Source organism: Halichoeres trimaculatus, unplaced genomic scaffold, assembly GCF_033239565.1.
Source record: "Halichoeres trimaculatus isolate MK-OKI-2021-1 unplaced genomic scaffold, fHalTri1.1 fHalTri1_scaffold_9, whole genome shotgun sequence".
Lineage (NCBI taxonomy): Eukaryota > Metazoa > Chordata > Actinopteri > Labriformes > Labridae > Halichoeres > Halichoeres trimaculatus.
Genome location: NW_027437188.1, coordinates 9,285,934 through 9,312,999, shown reverse-complemented (window position 1 = coordinate 9,312,999; position 27,066 = coordinate 9,285,934). Strand labels below are relative to the sequence as shown.

Below are 27,066 nucleotides of genomic sequence, written 5' to 3'. Positions count from 1 at the left end.
TAGATGTGCTGTAAATCAATCCAGTCCTGCTCGATCTAATTGGGAAGCTAAGATGTAGCATTTTTTTAAATAACCTGTTACCAGTGATATTGGTGCTGAAAATCTCATTTTTAAGTGTGGATTACAATCAGACATATACCTAGAAAAGGAACTTTTCAAGATCTCTTAGAAACTCCTCACAGCCCCTTTAAATACATAATACTTGATCTGTAGGTAAAAATGAAGCTGCTAGAGGCACATGAGGAATTAACAAAGTGGATATTTCCCATGAATTGGTTGTCCTTGAGAAAAATCAAAGCTATTCAAAATAATTGAACCACAGTTAAATTAAATTCCTCATCCTCATAAATGAACCTTCATAAATGAAGACACACTCCAGCTAAGTATGTGCAGGGCATGGGAGATAACAGTTGGAGCATATTTTGGGAGAGATCAATGAGAACGTTTATACCAATCTAATAAACACACACTTGTTCTAACACATCATCAGTCGGTGGTTAGTTAAACTTAGCATGACAGCAAATAACAGCTGCTCTCAATTTGTTTAAACCTCTTTGAGCCAGCAAGTTGCTTATCTGTGCAAATGCCGAAACTTGGAGGCTGTCCCACAGCTTGAGCATACAGTAATCCTCAATGCTGTGTTAATCCACATAACTGCGAGATGACAAAGAGGTCTTACGTAGGGCAGAAGGGGTTGATATAATCAGGGATTCATTGTGGGATATTGGGCGACTAATTTCAATTTAAGCCACTTAACAGGGATGTTGGGTTCTCAGAGAAAGTCCACTGCAATCTAAGGTGAATGGATGAACACAGAACTTAACTCCAACTCGCACAGGGAGCACCATGGTGATCTGGAAAGGAAATCATGTGTGTAAATGGGACAGATCATTCAGCCAATTTCAAAATAAACACAATGCACAGACCCCTGACTGTTTATTGGATCGTTTAAGATGAGAAGTCCTCTCTGATCATGGATGAAACTGTTAACAGCTAAAAAACAGAAACATATTTGTGATCCTTGCCAAACACAGCAGGATTTTTAGCCGATAACTTTGTCAGAAGGTAAAAACACAACAAAGCAGAACAGATCTTAAGATACACAACAGAAGTCCCGTGTCTTTGGACGGAGTAAACCTGTGGCTCTGGCAAAGCTGCCTGCGTGATTTGGGCCTCACACAGAAAAACAGGGCTTAATTTGCACACACATGCAGCAAACACGTTGTTCTAGAGCAGAAATGAAACCTGGATGACAAATGTTTCTGAGACGATCTTGAAAGCCATCCAGCCTTCAGGTAAATCCACTCGGAGCAATGCAACAGAAACCACCAATCATCTCACTTTTTAACAAACGGGCATTTAAGAAGTTTTTTTTTTTTTTTTTCCCCCTTCTGAGAGCAGAACTGACAGTTCTTACAGTTTTATACTTCACAATTCTGCACTACTGTGATTGTTTTGCAGACTCACCTGAACCAGATTTCATTTTCCTTTGATATGAAGACACGGTTAGTTCTCATGTTGCTAACTGGACTGTAAACAAGGCGGCACAGTGATAAAGAAGTCCTGCCGGGTGTCGATGGCAAACTGCACTGCACTCAGTGATACACTTGCCTGAAGAAAAGTTACAAACATCTCAAAGCCTTGCACTCTCTACTAAATTTAGCTCTTAGTGGACATGTTTTAGCCGATAACTTCAAAACGATGTTGGATTAGATCAGAGGTGGCCAACCAGTCAGAGACCAAGAGCCACAAGAATTATTGTAGTACTATAAAAAGCCACATCACACATGGTTTTACAAACGCACTTCCTGTCACACATAAACGAAATGACATAGAATACAAATCAATAATTTCCAATTTTCAAAGCAAGATTTATTGTGCTTGTAAGTGTGTTTAAATTCATACTCAGAGCCGTGACAAAGACAAACTTCTGTTAATTACTGCTGAAGAGACAAGGTTCCATGCATCTCCATCTATTCATCCATCTATCTATCTATCTATCTATCTATCTATCTATCTATCTATCTATCTATCTATCTATCTATCTATCTATCTATCTATCTATCTATCTATCTATCTATCTATCTATCTATCTATCTATCTATCTATCTATCAATCTATTGATCTATTGATTTATCTATCTGGCAATTGAGAGGACCACGTGTAGAGAAGAGAAACCGAAACTTAAGCATTAATCTCATCACCCAAGTATTGATCAATACTGATTCCAATGTTGGCGTCAGAATATCAATATTTGAGATTGATCAGCACACCACTACTTATACATTTATATATTTTTATGAATGGATTGAAGATCCACATAGCGAAAAGCAAAGGGCCACATGTGGCTCGGGAGCCGCAAGTTGGCCACCCCCTAGATATAGATGAATAAAAAATGTCCTCTATCTTGTTTTCCTTCTCTCTTTTCCCAGGTGTTTTGGTGAAGACACTTGTATCACCATACCAGACATCGACGCGGTGGTGATGGTGCTGCAGCCCAGTGAGCCCAGGATAACCATCAGTGGAGTGGAGAGACTGAATCGGCCGGCCGCCGACCTGAGACAGCGGGAAGGTGTAGCTCTGTTCCAGGACCTCCACATCATCAGCACAGTCACGAGAGCAGACACCACCACACATCACACAGGTAAGACAACTGCACCATGAGCTGCTTGATATGGCTAATGTGGTTTCATTTCAGCAGCCAGTTTTCCATGACTCATTATGAAAATCTAAAGCAGCATAATGATTCCTGTCATCAGAGCTGCTTTGATGCTATTTTAATAGACTTGAAGAGAGTTCTTCTCTGAGATCCAAACTCCAAAAGATACAAGTTTGGCTGAATGTCATCAGGTGGGAGATGTGTTCCTCCCCGCAGGTAGAAATCTGTCTCCTCTAAATTTTTGAACAGTTTTTCCATATTGATAATACGCTCAGTCATTCATGACTTCCCATAGCTTATGCATTGCCACCTGTCTGACTATCAAAACAAAGCTTCAGAGACAGCTGAATGTTTCATAACGTCTCCTGAGAGCAAGGATCAGCTGCAGCAAACATCCCTTTTATTCAATTCATCTGCATGCACAGTGCACTCTGCAAACACTGAAGTTGTGCCTCTGTTTTCAACACTGACAAACTTTGTTGCTTGAAGCAAGTTAAGATTATTAAAATTTCAATAAAGAAGTTTCCTCAAGGTCAGTGTGATTTTCAAGTATCTTTTTTTGTAATATCCACTCTGCTGCCTGTTGTGTTTTTGAAGCCAAGGAGGGAGAAGTTTTCAGATCCTTCAAAAGAACAAAAAATCACAGGTGCAGGTGGGGAAGAGAAAAACAAATGAATCTGAAGTGAAGAAACAAACAGGGGTATGGCGACAGCTGGATACCACTCTATCAGTTTTGCTGTGAAATTTGAACACACCAGAGGTAGGAAGGAAGAAAAATGTGCAAGTCAAAACTTTTTTTGTGATTATGAAACATTTAACCTTTTTAAATTGAAAAACAACAAAAATGCAGATTTGTAAAGATTAAAATGTAACCTTTGTCAGGTCTGGCAGCAAGAGGAGAGGAAAACAACTTCACAAAGGTTCGATTGTTGAGAGCTGAATTGATTGTTTCTGTCTGGAACACTGATTTAGTTCTGGTGACACAGCGTCTGGCTTATTAGTTGCTATTATGAAGTTTATTTTCTTTGAATTTTTAATTTATTTTTTTTTTGGCATTTTTTTTGCCTTGCATTGAAAATAACAGTAAAAAGAGAGAAAATGTGTGAAGTGAAGCAGTAAAGGGTCAAGGGTCAAACCACTGACCTGAGGGGGGACTGTTACCCCTTTACATTGGACATGTGTTATGACACTGAAACAAACGGAGCCTTCCACAGTAAATGCAGCCGCCCTGAAAAGGATTCTGATTCTTTGTGGCATAGACTCAACAAGGTACTGGAAACAGTCCTCAGAGAGTTTGGTCCATATTGACATGATAGCATCACACAGTTGCTGCAGATTTGTCAGCTGAACATCCATGATGAGAATCTCCCGTTCCACCACATCCCAAAGCTGCTCTATTGGACTGAGATCTGGGGACTGTGGAGGACATTTGAGTACAGGGAACTCATTGTCATGTTGAAGAAACCAGTCTGAGATGATTCCAGCTTTACGTCATGGAGCGTTATCCTGCTGGAAGTAGCCATCAGAAGATGGGTACACTGTGCTCATAAAGGGATGGACATGGTCAGCAACAATACTCAGGTAGGCTGTGGACTTTAAACCATGCTCAGTTGGTACTAAGGGGCCCAAAGTGAGCCAAGAAAATATCCCCCACACCATTACACCAGCAGCAGCAGCCTGAACCGTTGATACAAGGCAGGATGGATCCATGCTTTCATGTTGTTGAGGCCAAATTCTGACCCTACCATCTGAATGTGGAGCAGAAATCCAGACTCATCAGATCATTCTTTGTAACCTGCAGAGATGGTTGTGGGTGACAATCCCTGTAGATCAGCAGTTTGTCAGGTACTCAACAACCAACCAGTTCAAAGTCCCTGAAATCATCTGTCTTCTCATTCAAGTCTGCTGACATGTCACTGGACAACACAACTCTAACTAAGATAAGAGATTAGATCCAGGGGTCTAGAGGGCAGCCAAGGACTAAGCTGGCCTTCCTCACTGGTCTGTGCAGTCTGGCTGTCATTTGTCCTGTCACCAACAGTAGGTGAAATCTCTCCAATGTGGCGTCGGTGTCCAGTGTTAGCTCCATGAGCTATGTCTCAATTAATGGCCTGATGCTTCTCTGAGTCTGAGCCCCGCTAGCTTGTCCATCATACTAGATAGTAGGGCTGGGACGATATGCTGTTCTCACAATTCAATTCTAAAATGACTTTAAGGGTGCCAAATTGATTTAAATTGCGATTCTTTAAGATTTATGATTTTTTTTTTTCCATTTTTAGTTTGCGTTTTTAACACCAGACCATGTGGGAAAGTGAAATGACGATGATAATGTCTACAGATTATATCAGGAGCCATATTTTCCCATAAAATGTACATCATGTGAGTCAGAAAGAAACAAATCACCCCCTGCTGGAGAAAAGTGGTGACTTTTTTCCAATCCAGCTTATAAAAAGACTGAAATGAAGAATTTGAATTCAAAAAAAAAACAAAACGATTTTTTTGACGGAGTCCCAATTTTGATATTGTCAAACAAAGATTCAATTTATATCAACTTTTGTCTAACAGCTAGCTATAGCATCCATGCTGATAGAGACGTTAGCAGTAGCTTTGTTAGCCTTCACTGTATCAACATTGGCGTTTGAGTCTTTTCTGAGGGATTTGTTTAGTTTTGATGTCATGTTCAACTTACAAAGGTGTAACAGAAGATATTCTGTCCACTATTTATGCTCAAAGAATGGAGTTAAGGGTTTGAAAAAGTTACAAATGTAAAAGTTACGGGAGTGAAACTCAGACTATGTCTACTCCTATATATCAAGTTGCGATTTTTTTCTCCCACCCCTACTAGATGGATCTCGCATTCCCCAAAACGATGGATAAAAGAACTGTTCAATGTCTTCTCCTCTGAGCTCTAAATTTGATAACATCAAACTCACACTTCTTGCAAGACCATACCCCAACACCAGTCAGAGCTGTGCTTTGATAAACTAAAAAAATGAAGAACAATGGGCGTGCATCACGTTATCACTGACATTTTTCAAACCTTGCACACAAAGGAAATAAGATAATTAAAAATATGTCTTGTTTTTTTCTTTGATGTGTCGGTAACCTTTCAGTAAAATTTTGATGAGTGTAGCTTAAAACAACTGCGGACAGGCAACTGGTTTGATTTCCCTCTAAAGACTGATATATGTACTTTGAGACTGGTTTTGGAAACGGCATGTCACTGAGTATACACACAGCTGTACAGTAACAACCTTTATAGTAAGGGATAAATGTCCCCTCTTGCCTCCAGTAGTCTCTACAGTAGACGCTGGAGTCTTTTGTCCCATGCAGCCAATATGTTGAGTCAGTTCCCTGCTGCAGTCCTCAGGACTGTAGTCGTTAACCCTTCCACTGTTGCAAAACAATTTCCTTTGTGTCCTCATGAGGCTGCAGACCCCTTCTTGCTGAGTAAGACCTGTACCAGACACTACACCGATTCTCAGGGTTGCACGGCCTTGACCGACGGCAAATGAGTATGACATTTAAATCCCAGAGGCTCTCGTCTCGTCCGAGGATCCAACCCCCCGACGCAGGAACAGACCTGCTCGGCCCGGCTCAGCCCCAGGCCCCTCCGCTTGCAGCCAATTAGGAGCAGATAAGCAGAGCTAGCGGGAGGTTTTAGCCCTCCATTGTTCGTGATGCGGTGCAGGAAGAAGAGCAGAAAGTGGCATTGCTTTCAGGAGTCGGGGGAGCTTTCTCTGCTGGTGAAATAGAGACTGCAGCTGGGGGGAAGAGATTAGGTGGAAGCCGGAGAAAGACACAGAAATGGAAAGAAAGAGAGGAGAGAGATGAGGAGGTAGAGCGTGTGTGGGAGAAGGAGGCACGATGAAGTTCCATAATGAGCAGATTTTGTGTCCTCTCGAGGCTTAAAGGATCCCAGATAAATCACACATTTCTTTGTAGGGCATGCAGTAAGTTTCTGTTGGGCCTGTTAATCAACCCATCGCCCTTTTCTGCCTTCTGTCTCACTCATTCTCCCGTCTTTTCATGGAGTCTGCTCCATCCTGTGTCAGTCTTCCCTTTCTCTCATAGCACAGTTTCTTTTCAGGGCTTATTCTGAGGCTTTTACTCAAGTCAATGTCATCAATTCTTTCTGGAGCACTTTGTCTTTTTTCCTCAACGTCTTGCCTTCATGGTCAACTTCTGTTCTTTCTCTGCTCTCATAGTTTCTTCTCTTTTTCTTTCTCCATCTCATTTCTCTTTCTGCTTAATCTTTTGTAATACCACCAGAAATGTAGCTCCAGGATCAGCGTTAGCAGCATGATGACACAAACAGTTCCAAGGAAAGTCCTGCACTCATTAGCATGAACTTGGTTGACGTTTCAACTTAGAGCAAAAGTTTCACACCAAGCAGAAAAACACATCTTCAAAGGGAATAGTTTTGAAATGATAAAACACTCCATAATCTGATAAAAGTACTTTGAAAACTGCAAATCTAAAGCTCTGTCTTCTTTTCTGTCATAAAGGTCAGACAATGTTTTCTGAAAATGGGAGAGGACTGCTATTAGAGAGTGATAAAGTCAACCAACTGTAGAAATGTCTACACAGGAGTATCTATCCTGAGTGTGCTAACATTTGCACATTATGTTGCTGCTGAAGGTAGCGATCCCTTGCTCAAAGTTTCAACTTTTCATCTCGGAAAACAATGTTCTCCAAAGTTATCTTTGAAATGTCACATCGTCTGTCTGTAAATGTGCAGCAGCAGAAAAAAGATGGTTTAATAAAACTGAATTCTCGAAACTGAGTCTAATATTTGAAGCTTTATGAGAAGTGCACTCTTTCCTCAATAAGTCTGATTTAAATATATCACAATTCATAATTTTAGCATTGACTATTCTCAAACAGATTCAGAGCGACATTGAATTTTTTTTTGAAGTGCGATGACTAAGATGTTGGATGCTTTTCATCATTCAGTTTGCTGTAGCTCACTCTATGTTTTTAGTTTGGTGATACAAATACTCTTTACAAAAGCTGAAAGAGTTGTGAATTCACCCCCAACTGAAAGACTCATGACAAAAATAAAACCAGATAATATGGAGAGAAAAAAAGTAATCTCTAATTTTATCAGACATTCTTAGAAATGAGTTTCAATAATACACTTCATATGAAGGAGACTCATGGGAGGAAATATATTCCAAAGCACATCTAATCACTAACTCAAGTGTATAGAGGGTATTTAAGCAGAAGGTTGTGATTTTTCAGGACACAAGAAATAGTTGCCAAACTGTGCCAAACCCTGTCAAAAAAGTTGCTGGAGAAACACATATTCTGGACATGCACCATAATAAAGACACTCTGGGACGGTGTCTCTAGACTCTTAAAAAAGTGTTTCACCAAGAGTTCCCGAAGGATCCAACATCGGCAATGTAATGTTGTGTAACACCAAAAGAAGTAGATGAAATAGGGAAAGTGTTCAAACACTTCTTACATCAGGGGTCAAAGCATCATTACACTGTATAAGGGGATTTTGTCCTTACATATTATTTCAAGTCAGTTTGAAAAAGATTACTGAAGTTGTTGTGAAAACACATAATTACAAGTTGGCATCATCTCAACTACAAAATATGTTTCAACTTAAAAATGTATGTCCACAAAAATCAGACATGCATGTCAACCTGACAGTATTTTACTATTGTTTGATATCAAAGAATTGTTTTTTTTGTGATGGGGCTTTGTAAACATGAGTGAGGAGGAAACACAGAGGATATAAGACCCTAGTGTACACTGATATGTTACACTGTGGAGAGCACAGGCTGTCTGTGCTCCACTGCACGGACCGTCTGTCTGTGCTCCACTGCACGGACCGTCTATCTGTGCTCCACTGCATGGACCGTCTGTCTGTGCTCCGCTGCACGGACCGCCTATCTGTGCTCTGCTGCACAGACCGGCTCTCTGTGCTCTGCACTGCATAGGCCTATGCAGTCAATTATTTTTACAGTGCATTCAGCGTTTATGCTAATAAATGAGATGTGTTGATACGTTAGGATTAGGAAAGACAAGACAGCAGGTTATTGCCATGGAGCATAAACAACTGGTCTGTGCCATTTAGAACACAGATAGTCTGTTACCTCTGTGCAACATCTCAGTGTACTGCAGGGTCTTGTATTCACTGTGATTCCACCTCATTCACAGTTACAAAATTCCATCACAACTAAAAGTACTTTGCTGTAAAAACTTGATGAACTTAGCTCAACTAACATGTTTTGTAGTTCTCCTGACCATTTTATTTTTTTTACTGGTTCAAATCATTTGACACTTCATGTTGAATTAACTGAACTCAGTCAAAGCAACAAGATGACTTGAATGAGTAAAGTTGAATCAACAAATTATTTTTTACAGCCAATTACAGCAAACTGTATAAATGGCTGTTTAAGCTGCCTAAACCAAAATATAAATAAATAAATAAATAAATGTTTAGAAGCTAATAAGTAAATAGCACTATTTGACACTGTTCCTGTTCTGTGTGACCTTTTTAAGAAAAACAACAGCCCAAATCCCTTAAAAAACACATTTAAAGGTAAAGAGTGTAGAATTCAGTGACGCCTAGCATGATATCATTTGATAGCATTAAAGTTGAATAATAGTTATAGGTATGTTTCTTTTTTTTTCTTTTTTTTACAATCACCTAAGCACAAAAATCTTTAGTGTTTTTTAGTTTATTTGTTAGCTTTTTACAAGGGTCTCAGCCATGTTTCTACAGCAGCACAAAATGGACAAACTAGTGATATATACGTTTTGTATTTCACAAGTAGCTGGAAGAAATGTGCTAGTTGGTAAAAGACCAGGAAGAAAAGAGTGTTTTCTGCTGGTTGCCAAAGAATTTGAACTGGTAGAAGTGTTTGATGGAAAGAAACTTGACAAATGGAGGATCACACTGAGCATGTCTCATCATCGCTCCACTGACAGAAAGTGTGAAATAGGGAGCATATCAATCTTGAGTTTGATCACCAGATGACAAGAAATGTTCATGTTTCTGCGCCTTAAAAGGAATTTATTCATCAGAAACATGACTTTCAGTACCCTATCTCCACAGGAACACAACTTTTTTACTCCTCTAGCTCACACTTCCACTTTTCTTCACCTCATCTCTGCCTGTCCTCTAGAGACGCCCTCCAGAAACACACCACACATATCTCCACTTTCTCCACTGGGAAGCAGTTAAATGGGCATAGCCCGTCCCCTCCCCAGAGACTGTACAGTGAAAGCTGGATATCAGGAGAAGGCTGGAGCTTTACAGCAGACTGCTGCACAGCTCCAGCAGCCACCCAGCATGGCGCTGACAGGAGCCGTCAGATGGGGACGAGTTACTGCAGACGCTCATTGCAGAGTCAGTGTTCAGAGAGATGGTAAATCCAGTGAGCCTGTGAGTTCAGGAACAAACACTCTGGGTCCTTGATGCTTGAATTATGGTCTTTTGAAAAATGATCGGGCTTTTTCTTCCAAAAACGCTTTGTATGGAACTCATAGTTAATCAATGGAAAAGCGAGCTGACTGAAGAAGACACAGCCATGGCCATTATAGTAAATGTGAAGCATCCAGTTGGCTGCAGGAATAGAGGAGCAGTGATTTGTGACATCATGTCCTGTAAAGCATAAAAAGCAACCTTGGAAACAAGGCAAAGTGTTAAACCAAAATCACTGCTACAGAAGTTTCAGGAAGCTAAGCTGCTTGAAACAATTGTCACATTCAAAGGGTGGAAGAAGGTCAATGAATGTAACCTGTGTTTATGTTCTTGTGTTTGTAGCACGCCGACCTGGAGTGATGGAGGAGATTATTCATAACTTGGATTACTGTGACATCCTGGTGTTGGGGGAGGAGCTTAGACCAGACCAGGAGTCTCTACAAATACAGCGCAGTGTTCTTCTTGGGAAGCACCTGGACGCTACAAATTCCACATCTGGCATGTCCATATACGGTGGGTGACTGTTTTCACCATACCAAAGCTAAAATCTTGTGACTTTCTGCACATAAGAAGAACCAACATCTGTCCCTGTGTCTGTCTACAGGTGTGGACTCCATGTCCAATTATGAACAGGTCATCCGACAGGTTCGATACTTTAACATGCAGCCTGGGCTGCTATCAGAAAGAAGGTTTCGTCTCACCTGCTCAGAGCTCAACGGGCGATACACCAGCAACGAGTTCAACCTAGAGGTCAGTAAACCACAGCTTGTGGCAGTGGGTTTTTTTCTGAATGTCAACGGAACAGTGGGTGGCCAACAGGGACAGACATGCTGCAGTGATTCAAAGTATTTCCATGTGAAGTAATAGACACCAAACTCAGATCAAACTGAACCACTATTTAATTTGCTCTTGGCTACAAATGCTGACTCCTCCTTACTTATTCTGATCTACAAACTGGAAAAGAAGTGAAGGCAGTTGCCTTTCCACTTAGTGAGCATCTGCTAAACTGGCACATTGCAAAGTAACATGCAACTTTATACAGCCTTTGGTTTTAGGATTAAACAGCAACCCACAGCCTAAAAATATGAAGTCTACGCAGGAGTTTTAAAAACTGTAGTTCTTCTATAGTCCACTTGAGGCTGGCTGAAGAGATGCCAGTAACCACATAAACACCCATTTAAAAAGGCTGACCTTTATGGCAAAAATAAACATTTTTACAGCATGCTTCAAAAAAAGGTTTGGGTGTGAATGGCACATTTCTCTATTAGCACACAATGCATGAAGGGTGAACTTTTTATAACTTGTTATTTTCAAAGTCATTAAACTTATGAGGTTTCCTACATAAGGGCATGGCATAGGGCACCGTGCTGCTGTCTGTAAAGAGGCTTTAAGCCCCGCCTCTTTGCCTTAGACTAACTCAAAATTTGGCTGTGTTTAGCATTTCTAGTAAGCCCCCCTTTGACCATAGACTTCAAATATCAAGAGCAGAAACAAGTGGTTAAGTCATGGAAACTACATCCATATATAGTATTTTACAGTCTATGAATAAGATAAAGATGAGATTGATGAAGTTGTGAAAAAAAAAATCTTTCATTCCTAAACTAACGTCTCAAATACACCAGATCTGTCTGCAGTGTGATCTGTCAGTTGCGCTGCATCTTGACTGTGTTTGTGACACCAGCTGTGTGTTCAGTCCAATAAGCAGAATGACTGACAGACAGCTGGAGTCACAGACCAAGGAGTTCCTGCGCTTCCCTCTCCATTGATAAGTCTCTCTTCATTCATGTTGGGCTGCAAAACCTCAAACCTGTTGATTCCTGGTCTGGCTCCACTCATTATGTCCGTTTATCATTGTAGTCAAGCTAAATACAAACTGATTTTGACACAGTTTGTTTTATTTTGAAAGTCACTGGGTGTTTTTAGATTGTTTCACAACTTCCTGTCCTGCTTGTTCTTTCCCATGCTGAAATTATGCTTCCGTCAAAAAAAAGGGTGGTTGCATGTTACCTGCAACATGACGGAGCAGCCACACAGATGGATTTGATACATCGTAACAAAATGGAGACGCACTGCAGACGCAGATGTGAGGTTAAGGGAACAAATCTGTAGTTGTAAACCTGTAAGCACTAATTTAGCTGAATAGTGTCAAAAGCACCTTTTGTACTTCTAGACAGGGCCCACCAACTAGTTTTATGTTTGGTTTTGACCTAGCCAACATTTCATGGGAAGTAAGTCAGAAAGTAAGGACATAAACTATACTTAACTGGTATAGCACTTGTCACAGACAAAAGTCACAAAGTGAGAAGTGATACAGGAAAAAAAATAGGCAGCATAAAAGTGCTGATGTAATACAAACCACAGTGACATGTATGAAACAGTCTTAGAATAGAATTACACATCAATAAAGGTGCAAAAAGCAGTAGAAGGTTTAACAGGAAGTCTGTTGAACAAGTGTCTTTAACAGAGACTTTAAAGCAGGGGTGGCCAACCAGTCAGAGACAAAGAGCCACAGAAATTACAGTGGTACTACAAAGAGCCTCATCATCCATGTGGTCTTACAAACAAACTTTCTTCACACATAAACAAAATGATATAAAATAAAAATCAACACATTTCCAACTTTCAAAGCAAGATTAATTGTGTTTTGTATATGTGTTTACTGTATTTTCCGCACCACAAGGCGCACCTAAAAGCCTTCAGTTTTCCCAAAAGCCGACAGTGCGCCTTATGATCTGATGCGCCTTATATATGGATTGATATTGACTACGTATTTTCCGCACTATCAGGCGCACCTAAAAGCCTTCCGTTTTCTCAAAAGCCGACAGTGTGCCTTATAATCCGAAGTGCCTTATATATGGATTGATATTGATTAATCATGGCTACCATAGTTAGGGGGTGTCGCCGGAGTAACAGCGGTAAGCAGTAAGAACCTGTAAAGAGGAATTCTGCTAAGTTCTAACATTAGCTCACAGGCTGGCCCGGGCTTCTTCTCTTGTTTATTGTTAGAGCAATACAGCGCCCCCTAAAGGTCTGGCATTTAAACTGATCTCTGGAAACAGCTTTTGTGGACGGCAGAAACGGCTTCGTCTTTACAGCGCATTTTTTTTGAAAATGGCACAAAAAATAGTTGGACAGGAAAATGTGTGGCTCCGTGTGGATGTAGCCTGAGTTTGACTGACTTATTGACTGTTTTGTTGACATTCCCTTTAGCGCAGCTCCATCTAGTGGATGCATAACGCAACCCCAGCCACCACTATAGCTTCTACTCTGGGCCTTATAATGCGGTGCGCCCTATGTATGAAAACAGTTTTCAAATAGGCCATTCATCGTAGGTGCGCCCTATACTCCAAAGCGCCTTGTAGTGCGGAAAATACAGTAAATTAGTACTTGAAGCCATTTCAGAGACAAAATTCTGTTTTTACTGCAGAAGAAACAAGGTTTGTCTATCTATCTATCTATCTATCTATCTATCTATCTATCTATCTATCTATCTATCTATCTATCTATCTATCCATCTATCTATCTATCTATCTATCTATCTATCTATCTATCTATCTATCTATCTATCTGTCTATCTATCAGTTATAAGAGGTTGGAAATGAAGCCTTAAGTCACGTTGAAGCAGGGGAGGAGGGGGAGGGCTAGTGCACATGAACGTTTGTGAGGAGCACATGTGGAGAAGAGAAACTGAAACTTAAGTATCTATCTCATCACCCAAGTATTGATCAATGCTGATTTCAATGCTGGCATCCATAAATCAATGTTTTAGATTGATTGGCACACCACTACTAATAAAAATGATTTTTTATTATTTATTTTTTTTTGATGAATGAATAGAAGAGCCACAGACTGAAAGGCGAAGGGCCACATGCAGCTTGCGAGCCACAGGTTGGCCACCCCTGCTTTAAAGCATCTTCAGATTTTGCAGAGCACAGGGATCCTGGCTGAGCCTTTCAGAGTCTGGATGATACTAACAGTACAGGTTTATCACTCTATGGTGAGCTTCTAGAGTGATTTTCTTGCATTCTGTATTTTTACCCATTAACAACTGCTGTAGCTTTAAAAGTGTTGCTTCACACCTTAAAATGAATGAATGTTAAAAGTTGAAGACCAATTATCTTTTTGTCTAAATGAGAGGAGAGATCAGCACTGATTCTACCACTGTTGATTATAACAACCCTCAGGTAAAAACAAATGCTTTTAGAATGTCACAGAGCAATCTCACCTCAGAGCCCTGCTCCTGTAGTCCCATAATTTACAGACCCAACGTTTTGTTGGTTAATCAGTTGAATGAACAAAAGTGTTCATTAGAAGAACAAATGCAGGTTTTTTTAAATACTGAAGTCTTTGTGTGGCATAATTTGCTGAGTGTAATTTCTTCTTTGTTTATTTTAATTACCTTCTGTTCCATACAAATAAAATCACAGACTGCAGATCCAACACTTCCCCTCAACAGACATCAAACATACTTTTTCAACCTCTAAAGGAACTAGGAAGCAGCTGCAGCATGAAGGATGGTTTAGGAAATATTTGCAAAATTAAAAATATTTGTGATGGTCAGCATTTGTAACAAGTCGTAACCAAGTTCTGCTTCTTACAACCCGACTGTATCAAAGTGCTTCAGCTGGCAGAGCCGCTGAGCTGACTCAGCTCAGGTGTCTGGCAACACTTTCACTTTGGGAGCAAATTCTAAATGAAGTGCTGCAGCATCAATTTCCCACCTTTAGTGGAAAAAAAACATCTTTTGGAAAAAAAGTGTAACGAAAGAGATGAAAGACCTCGGTGTGCAATTTTACACTTGCACTGTCTGATGAGAGCTCTGATGAAGATCAAATGAACAGTCTAGTTTTCATCAGTCATGTAATTTTGAATCCTTTGGCTGAAAAATGTGCTTGGAAATCTACCTCACCTCTAAAAAAAAAACAAAAAAAAAACAAAAAAAAAACAGAGATATTTCTTTGAGACTTGAGCCACAGGTTAAACAGAAGTTTGAAAAACTAGCACAGCCTGGGTCAAAATACGGTTTGTACATTTCTGATGTTTGAGTCAGGAAAATGTTGTTTTAGACAGTTTAAACTTTAGAGGGTGCAGGAGAATCTGATTTACATTCACCTTCCTGCACTGAGCTGACCCTGCTTTCTGTTACGTGTTCATGCATCAACTTTTCAACTTTTCCTGGCTTTTCTCTAAAAACTTCATCTTCATCCTGTCTGGAGGATATTCTGTGTGTAAGTCAAGTTAAGTTTGAGCAAACTGAACTGAGACTGAAGTGAGAAAATGAAAAATGTCAGCAGTGGCACGTCCCCTTTATTTAACCCTTTCTGCTTTCTCCTCTTCCAAACCAGGTGAGCGTACTACACAGCTCAGAGTCTGGAGAACATGTCGGTCACATGATAGCTCCACCCCAGTACATGCAGGTGGTCCGACATCCGTCCATGATTGATGACTTCTACCCCAGCCACAGCTCAGGTGAGATAAAACACAACAAAGTTTGAACTATTTTATGCAGTTTTTCATTCTCTCTGTATCACTGTTCTTATGCTGGTTTCAACGTCACACCGTGTATCTTTGGCATTGGAAATCTATTTCCCCATACACTTGAGATCACGTGGGGCCAGTCGTTCAAATAATTTAATCCAGACCAAATGATTTGAAAATCCCATTTCTTGCTATCCAGGATCAGGTAATCCATCTCAGTTTTAGGCCAGTTTTTTTTAAGCAATATTGGATTGAATCACCCTGATCCAGATACACAGTTTTCAAGATCACCAAATCCAGATTACCAGCGCTCTAGATGGAACAATATATCACAATGTGGGCTACCAGCTCTTTAAAGAACAACCTCCAGAAGAGCCAACATGGGGTCACAGGTGTGGTTTTTTTTTTTTTTTTTTTGATAATAATAATAATAATAATAATAATAATAATAATAATAATAATAATAATAATAATAATAATAATAATAATAATAATAATAGAAAAAAAATCAATAACCAAAATGTGATTGGATTACCATTGAACAACTGGCCCCAGCTGATCACACTCAGGAAGTGGCTGATTTATTGTTATATATTGTGAATTTTCCAAAAAGTAAAACTTCAAAAATGATCCAAAATGTAGCTCAAGTAATTATAATACACCATAAATAATGTTTTCCTGATCAAATAGCCCACAATTATTCGTTTCTGACACTGTCCCTGCTATAATTAACAAATATTTTATTCACTTCATGTTAAAAACTTTTTTTTTTTCTTGCATATTTATAGGGCAGTTTCTCAAATCACTGACTAGGCTGGCCAGTCTGTAAGCCAAGAGTCAAATTGCTCAGGATCTCTGGCATGCAAACCCCGAACTGACAAACACACACCTGAACCAGTTTGTATCATTGAATTTATGTACTGTCCATTCCTCAAGCATGTAGATATGATTTAATATATCATCAGGATTAATTTCTCTCAACTGTACTGATTTTATTTATGAACACACTTTCAGAGCCACAGTCTTTGCACCTTAATCTGCTTAGATGTTCAGATACCTGTTTAAAAGCTGGAACGCTGCCAGGCTGTAAAAAAAGACCAACTCTTTTTTTCAAAGACAAGATTCATCATCTGTATAATTCAGGCTGGAGTTTATCAACATTCTGCTTTGATTGAAAAAATGGAGATAAAAAAAAAAGTCTACTTTTGAAGTTTGTCTACAAAAAAAAAAAAAAAAAAAAAAATTAAATAAGCATGCCTGTTTTTGTTTCAGACTTTGTACATAACATTTTGTGTTTATATTTGCAGCTTAGTTTCTTATCCAACAGCTTTCTGGTAAATATAGTAAATTCAAAAGAAAAGTAAAGTTCTATTCACACATGGGCAAAAAAATCCAAAAATGATCAGGGGTGGCTGTGTGTGAACGCAAACTGCCAACAGCAGAAGATATTCTGGAGGATTAATGAGGGATGATGAGTGACACAAAACAAGAAGAATGAAAACATCCAAGGTTAAAGAAGATTATTGAAGATGAAAACAGGTGACATGTTGGTGAATTTTTCCGTTTTCTCCAAGATTTCACTCAGGGACTTGTTTGAGCTGTTAGTTTGGACAGCTCCAGAAAATTAGTAATTTGTTGTCAGTTTAGCTCTGTTTGTCGAGCTGGTTACCCCCTGTCCACAGATTGTTCTCATCACATTGTGATCAGTGTCCTTTATCTTTCCCCTCATTTACTTTCTTTCAAGCTATGATGCTTGATTCAGGCAACAAAGCCCAAAAATAACCTTTAAAAATAAAAATTTGTCGTACAGGGGGCCTAGTGGGCTAGCCCGTGCTCGATGAGTTCGCCCTCGCATGAGCAGCCTGGGTCCGAATCCAGTCTGTGGCCTCTTTCCTACATGTCACTCCCTACTCTCACCCTGTTTCCTGCTCTATCCACTGTCCTTTACTTTCTTATTAAAGGCAAAAAAAAAAAGCTCAAAAGTAACTTCGAAAAAAAAATAAAAAATAAAAAAAAGAAATTTTCAGAAATCAGAGAAAGAGGGGCAAGAGAAAGGACCAGATGTTAGAAACTCAGGAAGAACTTGAGAAGACGTCACTAAAATGAAATTGAGACTTTTTAAAGAGACAGTCTGAAGAGGGCGTTCGTTTTCAGTAATTGTCTTACTCTAAACACACTGTTGGGAAATGTAAACACACAAGAAAGAAAAGAGACGACAAAACCCTTGCTAGGTGCCAGGACTCAGACCCAGGAGCCGTTAGCTAACCGCTGAGCCACAAAGAAATGATCGTTTGAAGAGTTTTTATGTCAGCTATCCATCCGGGGGTAAACACGACTCCATCTGAGGGAGCTCTCACTTCACTTTCTAGTTTGTTTATCGCTCCGTTCATCAGACTGCTGCTCCCACACGCCACTCCTCAGTGATGGAGAGAAACGTCTCAAATGATTCAGCGGGCGTACTTCCCTCCCTCAGTGCACGCGAGTCATCTGAAGAAGAACACGGAGAGGAGGAGAGACACTGGTCTCAATCTACCACACCACATTTAATTATTCATCACACTCTAATGGATTCTACTTAGAATCCTGGAGAGTTCAGTGGCCAATGCTGTTAACAGCCCCGAGAGCTGGGAGAAGTGTGTGTGAGGATGTGTAAGTGTGTTTGTGTGTGTGTAAAAAAGGAGGTCAGAGGAGGAGGACGAGGGTGGATGGAAATCTGGAATAAAAAATGGCGAAATGTAAACATGAAAACAAGATTTCCCGGCTTCAGACTTGACGCCTTAAAGCATGCCAGTTTTATCTGAAGATACCACGAGTAAAAAGGTCAGTATGTGTGTGTGAGTGTGTGTGTGAGAGAGTGTGCGCCTACATGAAAACACTTACCAGTTACTCCAAGGAGCTGCACCAAGCTCCCCGCAAGGAAGATCAAAGGCCGTGGATTTGGTTTGAAAATCTAGGGAACTAGACCGATTCAAATGATCATCTGAAGAGTAGTCTGTGTGTCTCACTCTCGTTTAACACAAACACACACACACACACACACACACACTCACACACACACACCAGTAGGGAATAGCAAGGAGAGAGGGCAGGCGTTGAGAAGTCGTGTTATCTCAGTAGGCTGCAGATCAGAGCAGAAGAAATAAACATTTTAGATCAAGAGAAATCCCTCAACGTGTGTTCTGGTTACGAAACCAAACAGAGCTTCTGATACATCTCTGCGGCCGTGTATTGCACTGAGACCTAAATTAAATGATTAAGATTTTTATTAATTTATTTTTTATTTTTTGAAATACATCTGAAACAATCTGTAGTTTAAACATGGATCAGTTAGAGAAATCCCTTTCGCCTTTTTTTTTACTTTTTTTTCTTGCTCTCATTTGTCTGACTCCAATCCAACAGGCCTTGGACACAAATTCCACTAAAAGTTTAAACATGAGGAAAGTTAATGTGTTTTTCTCAGGGCTCAGGAGCACTGAGGACAAAATGAGATGCTTCAATTAAAAATTAAAGAGACTCTTCTAAAGTAAACATCCTTACCTTGAATTCTAACTAGAAGAAAAAAAGCACAGATCAGGTGCAAACATCCCAAAGAGCAGTCAAAGGTTTGCTTCAGCACAAATCCTTCACTGATAAATGAAAAGATACAGAAACAGTGTTTGAATGATTATTTTAAGATTGAAGAAGTCAAAGCCAAAAAAAAGGAAAAACCTTGCTGTGGCCTTATTTCACTGTGTGATGATGAAGTAAACCTTTGTTTGAGATTAGCATGGAGAAACATTTTTGCATTAAGAAAACTGTATTTAAAGACAGGTCTCCTGTGACTCACATTAAAGCTGCTCATGTAGTGCATGAACAGAAACTCTTACAATGATAATACATCAGTATGTGTCATGCTCTCCTTAATGAGTGAATGTGGTTGCATCATTTAACACACCTCACAACCAGAGAGTGTTTCTGAGGGCTCAGCCTGGCACCACAAGACTATTGATGTTTGCTGATGTTTCCTATTCTTGCTCAAAGTGTTTTGTGTTTGGTTGATGAGAATGAAAAAAGGCAACAAGACAATGTTTTTCATCACACTTCTGTAATATAAGGTTTTTCATCAAGGCAAAAAAAAATAATCCCTTAGATATTAAAGCATTTTTAGTCTATCAGAGCAGAATGTCACATAAAATGAAATAAAAATGCTAAATTGGATTACAAAAATCAATCAAAGCTAATAAAAGATAGGGATAATGAGAATGCACTGGAAACAATTTATCAGTAAACTAATTTAAATGTGACTTTTTTTTGGCATTGGTTTAAATTAGATTGGAAAAAGAACAAATCACAGTTTTATGGTTTGTTCTCTTTCAGTAAAAGAGCTGAAACTAAAAGCTTAGTCCTGTTTAGGAATAGTGTACAATGGAATGTTCTCAAACATTTTTTTAGACCATGGACATTGATGGCTGTCAAATTTGCAACATACCTTACCAGGTGTCGATGCAGCGAAGATGACCTTTTTATCCCACTAATGACTTTTGATTCATATTCTACGCATACCAAAGATCGTATCAAATGCACTTTGTCCCATTATATTGGTCAGAGGGTGAACTTTTTATGTCTATCTATAACATATAACTCATATATATATATATATATATATATATATATATATATATATATATATATATATATATATATATATATATATATATATATATATATATATATATATATATATATGTATATATATATATATATATATATATATATATATATATATATATATATATATATATATATATATATATATATATATATATATATTATATTTATATATTACTTGTGCTGATTTAATTTTTTTTTTTTTTTTTTTTTTTTTTTTTTTTTTCATTTTTTTGTTTGTTTTTATATATGATTGCAATTGACTGTGATTGGCTGGCCACCAGTCCAAGGTGTACCCCGCCTCTCGTCCAATGACAGCCGTGATAGGCTCCAGCCACCCCCAACCCTGAACAGGATGAATGGTTTGGAAAATGAATTTATCAATGATTGTTAACTAATTCACGCAGCAATGGGTTAATACTGTGTGATATTGTACTATGGAGTAATTTGCAATAATAGAACGTGGCTGCATCTATACTCTCCGAATAATTAATTTTGTGAACTTTGAGAAAATGTTGGCTCTGAGGTATTTTTTGTTTTGATGTTATTTCTTTCTATTGTTGCACTATGAAGCGATAGACATTTCACTATCATATCCGAGTTTGCACTGCATAAAACTAAACTAGGGGATGCTGATTTTATTGGTGCAAGACATCACAGTTTGTTGACTTGCTCTTTCAATGAGCATGTCAACAAACAAACACCAGAGACCCTACTTTGTGGATCACTGGTGTAAAAGGTGCAGTGATTGGAGGGCTCGAAATACCGTAAATCCCAGAACAGACTTCCCACTGGATTTGAACTCAGTTTGTTTTGGGTGAGCTCATACAGAACACCAGATAAAAAATAAACTGTGTTCCAACTTCAAGATAAGACATTTAGCAACGTGCAGGGTTTCTGCAAATGATTTATTCTTTGTCACACCTTCTGTCATCTGCACCCCGCCAGCTGTCCTGGCTGTACTTGGTAAAGTTGATAAATTATGGGATGCAGATGGACCCTCTGCCTGCAGCCAGTTTGCAGAGAGTCACACCGCGCCTTCTACTCGTTGCTTGTTATCTTAAATTGAGGAGTCTATACAATCAAACCAGCGCTCCACAAGCTTATCTACTGAACAGTGTAGCATTGTTTTTGTTGAAGCCACTAATACAGAATGCAATATAAGTTCTTAACTTTTGAATATTTTTATGTTTTACATTTGATATTGATATAGTATTTGAGTAGCATTTCTCCGTTCGTGTGTACATGTGTTGCCCTTTAAGCCACGGCCTCCGTAAAGTGTCTACCAATGTCGTGATGGTCTGTTGTGTCGGAGGAGGAGTTAAGTTATAGTAAAGATACGTTCGAGCAGGACGAGGAGCAATGTTTTTCTGACACTGTGAGGATGTAAATTTTTGTTTCAGAAGGATAGGAGACTAATCATTTTTTGTAACCTTCAGCTTTATGTCCATTTTGGAAAAATAAAAAGTGTTCATCATATTTTTGGAAACCTTGAACCGGTGTCACTTTCGTCTTTGGATCCTGCTATGAAGTGGCAAGAGAGCTTTTTATTCGAATTACGTTGGCCACTACAGTTTTCTACAAATGTTGTTAAAAAGTGATGCCCCAAGACTTGTCTGCTTTGTACCCAGCATGCTTTGCAGACCGAGGCTGCAGCTTGGTTCTTAGATTTTCTGAGTTAAACACTGTAACACTGAAAAAAGTGTGATAGTGCAAAATAACTTTGACAAGATCAAGCTGCGGGTTCATGTTTGATGCAAGATATCTGTCTGCTGTCAGTGAGTTCATAAGGCTGAACAGCGTATCGGTCTATAGATTAAAGATGCATGTGACTTTATCTAAATGGTACAGGGTGAGTGAACAGCAGGTTATCGATCATAGATGGCTTTTGTAAAAGAGTGAAAATGACCCATTAATAAACAGCATATACTTACCTGGACAACCTTCCCAGTACGGTCTCAGTAAAAAAAAACCAAGCATTGTTATCAAATCATTTCTGCACTTGCTAAAAGATAGCAGAAGCATTTGTTAATATTCACATGTTTTCTAGGAAAAACTGCTTCAGTATGTCACACAAAGAAACAAACATCTGCACCCCTGCATCTCCATGCTCCTCGGAGACTTGCAAGTTTGTGTTGATTTGACGTTACCCTCTGGTGGAAACAGATGGGAGCTTCATGTAAGCCCTGTAAAAATGCAAGCATCACATAGTGCATCATGGGAAAGGTATTTATGATGCTTTAGTGAATCCCCAAGAGGAAGTGTAGAAGGAGGTTGGGAAAGGGCATGAGGACTGGTCTTGAAAAAGTCCCACTCTACCAGAGGGTACCAGCCTGCCTAAAGTACTGGTTTTATCCAAGTTTTACATAATAAGTCAAAGAGATCCTGCCTCACCGCTGCTGTCACTGCCTCAGCTGCTGGCTCAGCTGCAGGCTTCACAGTAAAAGAAAAATATAACAGAGGCAAAGAAGTTCTAGCTTGAAGTGGCAACACAAAAAGGGCTCGTGTGTCATCCTTTCCCCGACATCCATTAAAGGCTGATGAATCAGAAACCAGCTCTGAGATCACCAACCATTCTACACGGTGAGGGACATAAGTGCAGTACATGAACAAAATTTCCAAATAATAATGCTAAAGTGGTTCAGTCTGGGACAGAGTGATTGACAGGCTGACAGAGTCTCAGACTGCAACTCCACTCTATCATTACTGAAAAAAAGCCGCACTGACGAGAGCAGGAGACAGCCTTAAAAAAGACATTCTATGAAAATCAATAGGCTGTGATTATAATTAAAGATCATAATCGTCAACAAAAGATCGATCTGACTTAAAGGTTAAAAAAAGCCTCTAATATAAAACCTGTGGAGGAAAATGAGAAAATCAATAGGTTATCACAAACGCCATCCAACATCCAACCAAGCAGATAAAGCTTAAAGCAGCAAAGGAGGGGACACAGCTTCAACATGAGGGGAAAAAACAGTGGCTCATCAGCGGTCTGACTCCAAAAAACACATCAGAGCTTTGGTTTCTTATAGACTGAGTTATTACTGCGTGGAGTTGAAAGAACAGGGACAAGGCTAGGAAGAAAAAAAGATGCTCCTTGATAAGTTCTATTATGGGATGTGTAGGGTACACTGTGTTTGAACTGAGAAATTAGAAGGCTTTAAATCAATGAAATGCTTCAAGGCCTGATATTTCTAACATCATGTGAAGTTTATAGAGTACTTCAGAGTATGAATCTGGAAAGAAAGTCTTGAAATGAACTGGAAGTCTATTGGCTGACTTATGCCATACAACTTTTGGCTAAAGTAGCTTAATCCATTTAAAAGAAAAAAGTGAAAAAGTTAACCTGTGTTCCTGCATAGTACCTCCCACTACATCCAGAAATGTGCAGTTTCTGTGCAGATAAGAAGCTCTTCCTAGTCTCTGTTATCACGACGACAAAGCAGAGAGGAGCCAGACCTCTTCTTTTTTTTTTTTTTTTTTCTTTCGCTGCAGAAAAGATGGAAGATGAGCACCAGGAATCACGAGCGTTACACAGTACATTAATTGTCTGCTCACCTTCTGGACACTAAAGCATATACAGTCTACAAAGTTTGATTTTCGACAAGTTTCAAACAATAGCACTACGTAAAAACAGATAAATACATTACCTTGATGCTTTGCATCTTGGGAAAGGCTGCCTTAAACAAAGATTTTTAGTTCCAAAACAAATGCACGCCTTGGTAAGTGTTAAGTTTTTGATTTAGTTTCGTTAAGTCTTTATTTCATTCTTGATTTTAAAAAAATCGAAGTACATTGCAAAACAAAATGGGTCTCAAAATGAATGGAAAAAAGCAGAAAGAAGAAAAATCTTAAAGTATTTGCCATGAGAGTGGGTGACGGTGCTCATGGGAAATGGTGTCTTTATCCTGGAAAAACACTGCCACATCCAAATAAAGGTGGCATTGCAACCAAAGCCAAACAGAAAGCTCTTACATGCCTTTAAGAGTGTACCACTGTTTTCCTCAGATGCCTAAAAGGAATGAAAAAAATGCATCTCATCCACTAAATTAACCTTTTATGAGAGACTTTAAGGTCACTCTAAAACAAAAGGCATAAAATGAAGTCCTTATCACATATAGATATCATATTGTACATCAGATTAAACAGGAGGAACTCAGCTACAAACGCAGTCAAGTCATACTTCAACACAACTGTCTGTTTGAGTCATACTTGAATTGTTACTCTAAGTCAGAGACATAAATACCAAGACTGACACCTCTAAACAAATTTCACAACACCAGAATAGGCCTCGTAGATGCAAAGATATACTCTGTTCGATTTAGGTGACATTTTTCTAGCAGAGACTGTTAAAGTGGAATTATGAATTAACAGGAAACAAGCTTTTGTTCGGATTGTCCTGAAACAACTTTCAGAAAGGCTTCAGAAGTTTACGGTTTCAGGAACCAAACCCCTCTCAGTCAGCTTGACCCAAAAAGATATTTGGTAAGGTTCAATAATTCATTTTCCCAGGAATCAAACAATAAGAGGTAAAGTGTTACTTGGCAAAATCTTCCCCATCATGTTCCAGCCCGAAAAGCATGTTTACAGGAAGTTTTGTTTTGATGGTGAAGGTAGCCGCTCATAGTTTGCCCGTGGTTCATCATTATGGTAATGAACTGGCTCAAACAGGGAAACAGTGACGTCGCTGAAAAGAATATAAGAGAAAGAGAAAGTTTGTCTGGCAGTCTGGGTTTGTCCAGAGTTGTGCTGTGTGCTGTATCCTCTGATTAAATCCTGCAAAAAGGCTGCAGTTGATTTTATCTCCTAGCCATTCATGCATCCGTGTTTACATCTAGGAAATCCTCAACAAGACCAAATAAAAGACCAGGGTGTCAAGGGTTAAAGGAATTTAAGTAACATAGCCTCTTGAGGACCCTTTGACTACTTTTTCTTACCCCTTCTTCCTGCTCTTTTTCTTCTCTTTCTCTTGTCTCCTCTCCAGCTGTGCCCAGCGCTGCCACGGTGGTTATTGTGATGTGTATCGCCGCTCTTGTGGTGGTTGTGGTGCTCGGCATCTACCGCATCCACCTGACCCACCAGCAGGAGGTGAAGCTGGCCGAGACGGCGAAAGAAGAGGACGTGACCTGGGATGACTCAGCTCTGACCATCACAGTAAACCCAATGGAGGTATGAGGGTCGAGGAATGCTCACAGGGAGGGGATCATAAGCTTTGAATTCTCAAATTAAAGTCGACGACTTCTTGCCTTTAAGTTCTACTTCCTGTGCAAATATCTCTCACCGCAGAACCTGCAGGAGCCCCAGACAGCAGAGGAGGAGGTCAGCGAGGAGGAAGAGGAAGAAGATGAAGAGGAGGAAGAGGATGATGATGAAGAGGAAGACGATGACATTACTAGTGCTGAGTCAGATGACAGCGAGGAGGAAGTGGACGTCCAGCTACCCAGAATGCAACGCCAGAGCAAGAAGGGCCAAAGCTGGGACAAAGCAACAATATCTTACTGAAACACACAACCACTCAAACACACATACACACACACACTTACACACATTGCTCAACACATGCAGACAGAGGGTTGAAGCAAAAAGACTTAATGTGATGTTGATGCTCTAAAAATGAGGTTATATCGCCCCCTACTGGAAGATTACACTGATACACACAAACACACTAAGTTTAGCCTTGTCTGAAAAACCTCCTCTTCTTTTTCTGTTTTTACTTCTGGTGAAAAAATCAACACACAAACTGCCGGTCAATCCAATGACTGTAATCCTTCTTAAAGGGCCAGTGCACCAAATTGATCTATTACAGTGCACACCACAACTATGAAGTTAAAGTTTTATCAGTGAAGCCCAGCACCATACTTTTACTTTGATTATGTCCCTGAACCTGCAGTCTACACAAAAGTGAGTTAAAGACAAAAAAGTGAAGAATCTGACTATTTTTGGTTTGTATACTTCACGTTATTTATCAATCTTTGTTCAAGCCTACGTGGCACAGCCAGGGGATTTTACAGAAATAGCATATTTTCAATGGTACTCAAAAAACAAACAAAAAGAAGACGTGTGTGTAATCATGTTTAGGGGTCAGAGCTCTGCATTTTGGGGAAAGACAGAGGAGTCTCCTTGTACATTTTTATACGCTCCTTTCTTGTAAATACTGAGTGTAGTAGGTGACCCCCATCCCTCACTCTCCACACCAACACTTTCTCCACCTCCTCTCCACCTGTACACAGCACACATGCCACCTCTGCATCTGTATGTTCACACCCTGACCCCAACCCTTAGCCTGAAGGGGTCGTGACTGAACAGACCCCTCAGTCCCTCTGTGTGTTTTTCTAGCTCAGTTTTCAAATCAGTCCAGCTGGCTGCAGGTGAGGTTTGTTAGGATGGATGAGCCACTGCCTTCATAGAGACTGGGTTAAAGCTGCACACTGCACGATGAAAGACATGTATAGAGAAAAAGAGGCACAGAGGACACAACAGAAACTGAAAGAGCTCTACTTTTCAAAAGAGGCGTCCAAATTAAACTGGAAAAATATCACCATATTTGATTTTAACGTTAACTCCACAACCATTAACAAGCTCTTATTTATAAAATATCACAAAATTATGCCAGCCAATATTTTTTTTTTTTTTGAAAAAAAAAATCATGCACAAATGTTTTAATTCTCATATATGGAGCCCTCAGTGAAGTTGTGTAACAGCTGTTGCGTAGAAAAGAAACAATAAGTAACTTTTAAGACAACATCTATGATAGAAAAATTCAACTCACTGAGACTCTGACCCAAAAAAAAAGATATTAAAAGAATGCACCCTATTTATGTATAAAGGAAAAATGAAC

At 39.4% G+C, this 27,066-nt stretch overlaps 1 protein-coding gene across 1 annotated transcript in view; it reads left to right on the top strand.

Annotated features, from left to right (window-relative positions):
• LOC141798031 (calsyntenin-2-like) overlaps positions 1-26,854 on the top strand; it is a 398,473-nt gene extending 371,619 nt beyond the window's left edge. The window contains exons 12-17 of the mRNA XM_074679796.1: positions 2,433-2,644; positions 10,446-10,616; positions 10,708-10,853; positions 15,449-15,572; positions 25,213-25,397; positions 25,515-26,854. Coding sequence (XP_074535897.1) covers positions 2,433-2,644; positions 10,446-10,616; positions 10,708-10,853; positions 15,449-15,572; positions 25,213-25,397; positions 25,515-25,730 — 1,054 coding nt within the window. The 3' untranslated portion in view covers positions 25,731-26,854. The remainder of the gene's footprint in view (positions 1-2,432; positions 2,645-10,445; positions 10,617-10,707; positions 10,854-15,448; positions 15,573-25,212; positions 25,398-25,514) is intronic.
• The last annotated feature ends 212 nt before the right edge of the window (positions 26,855-27,066 follow it).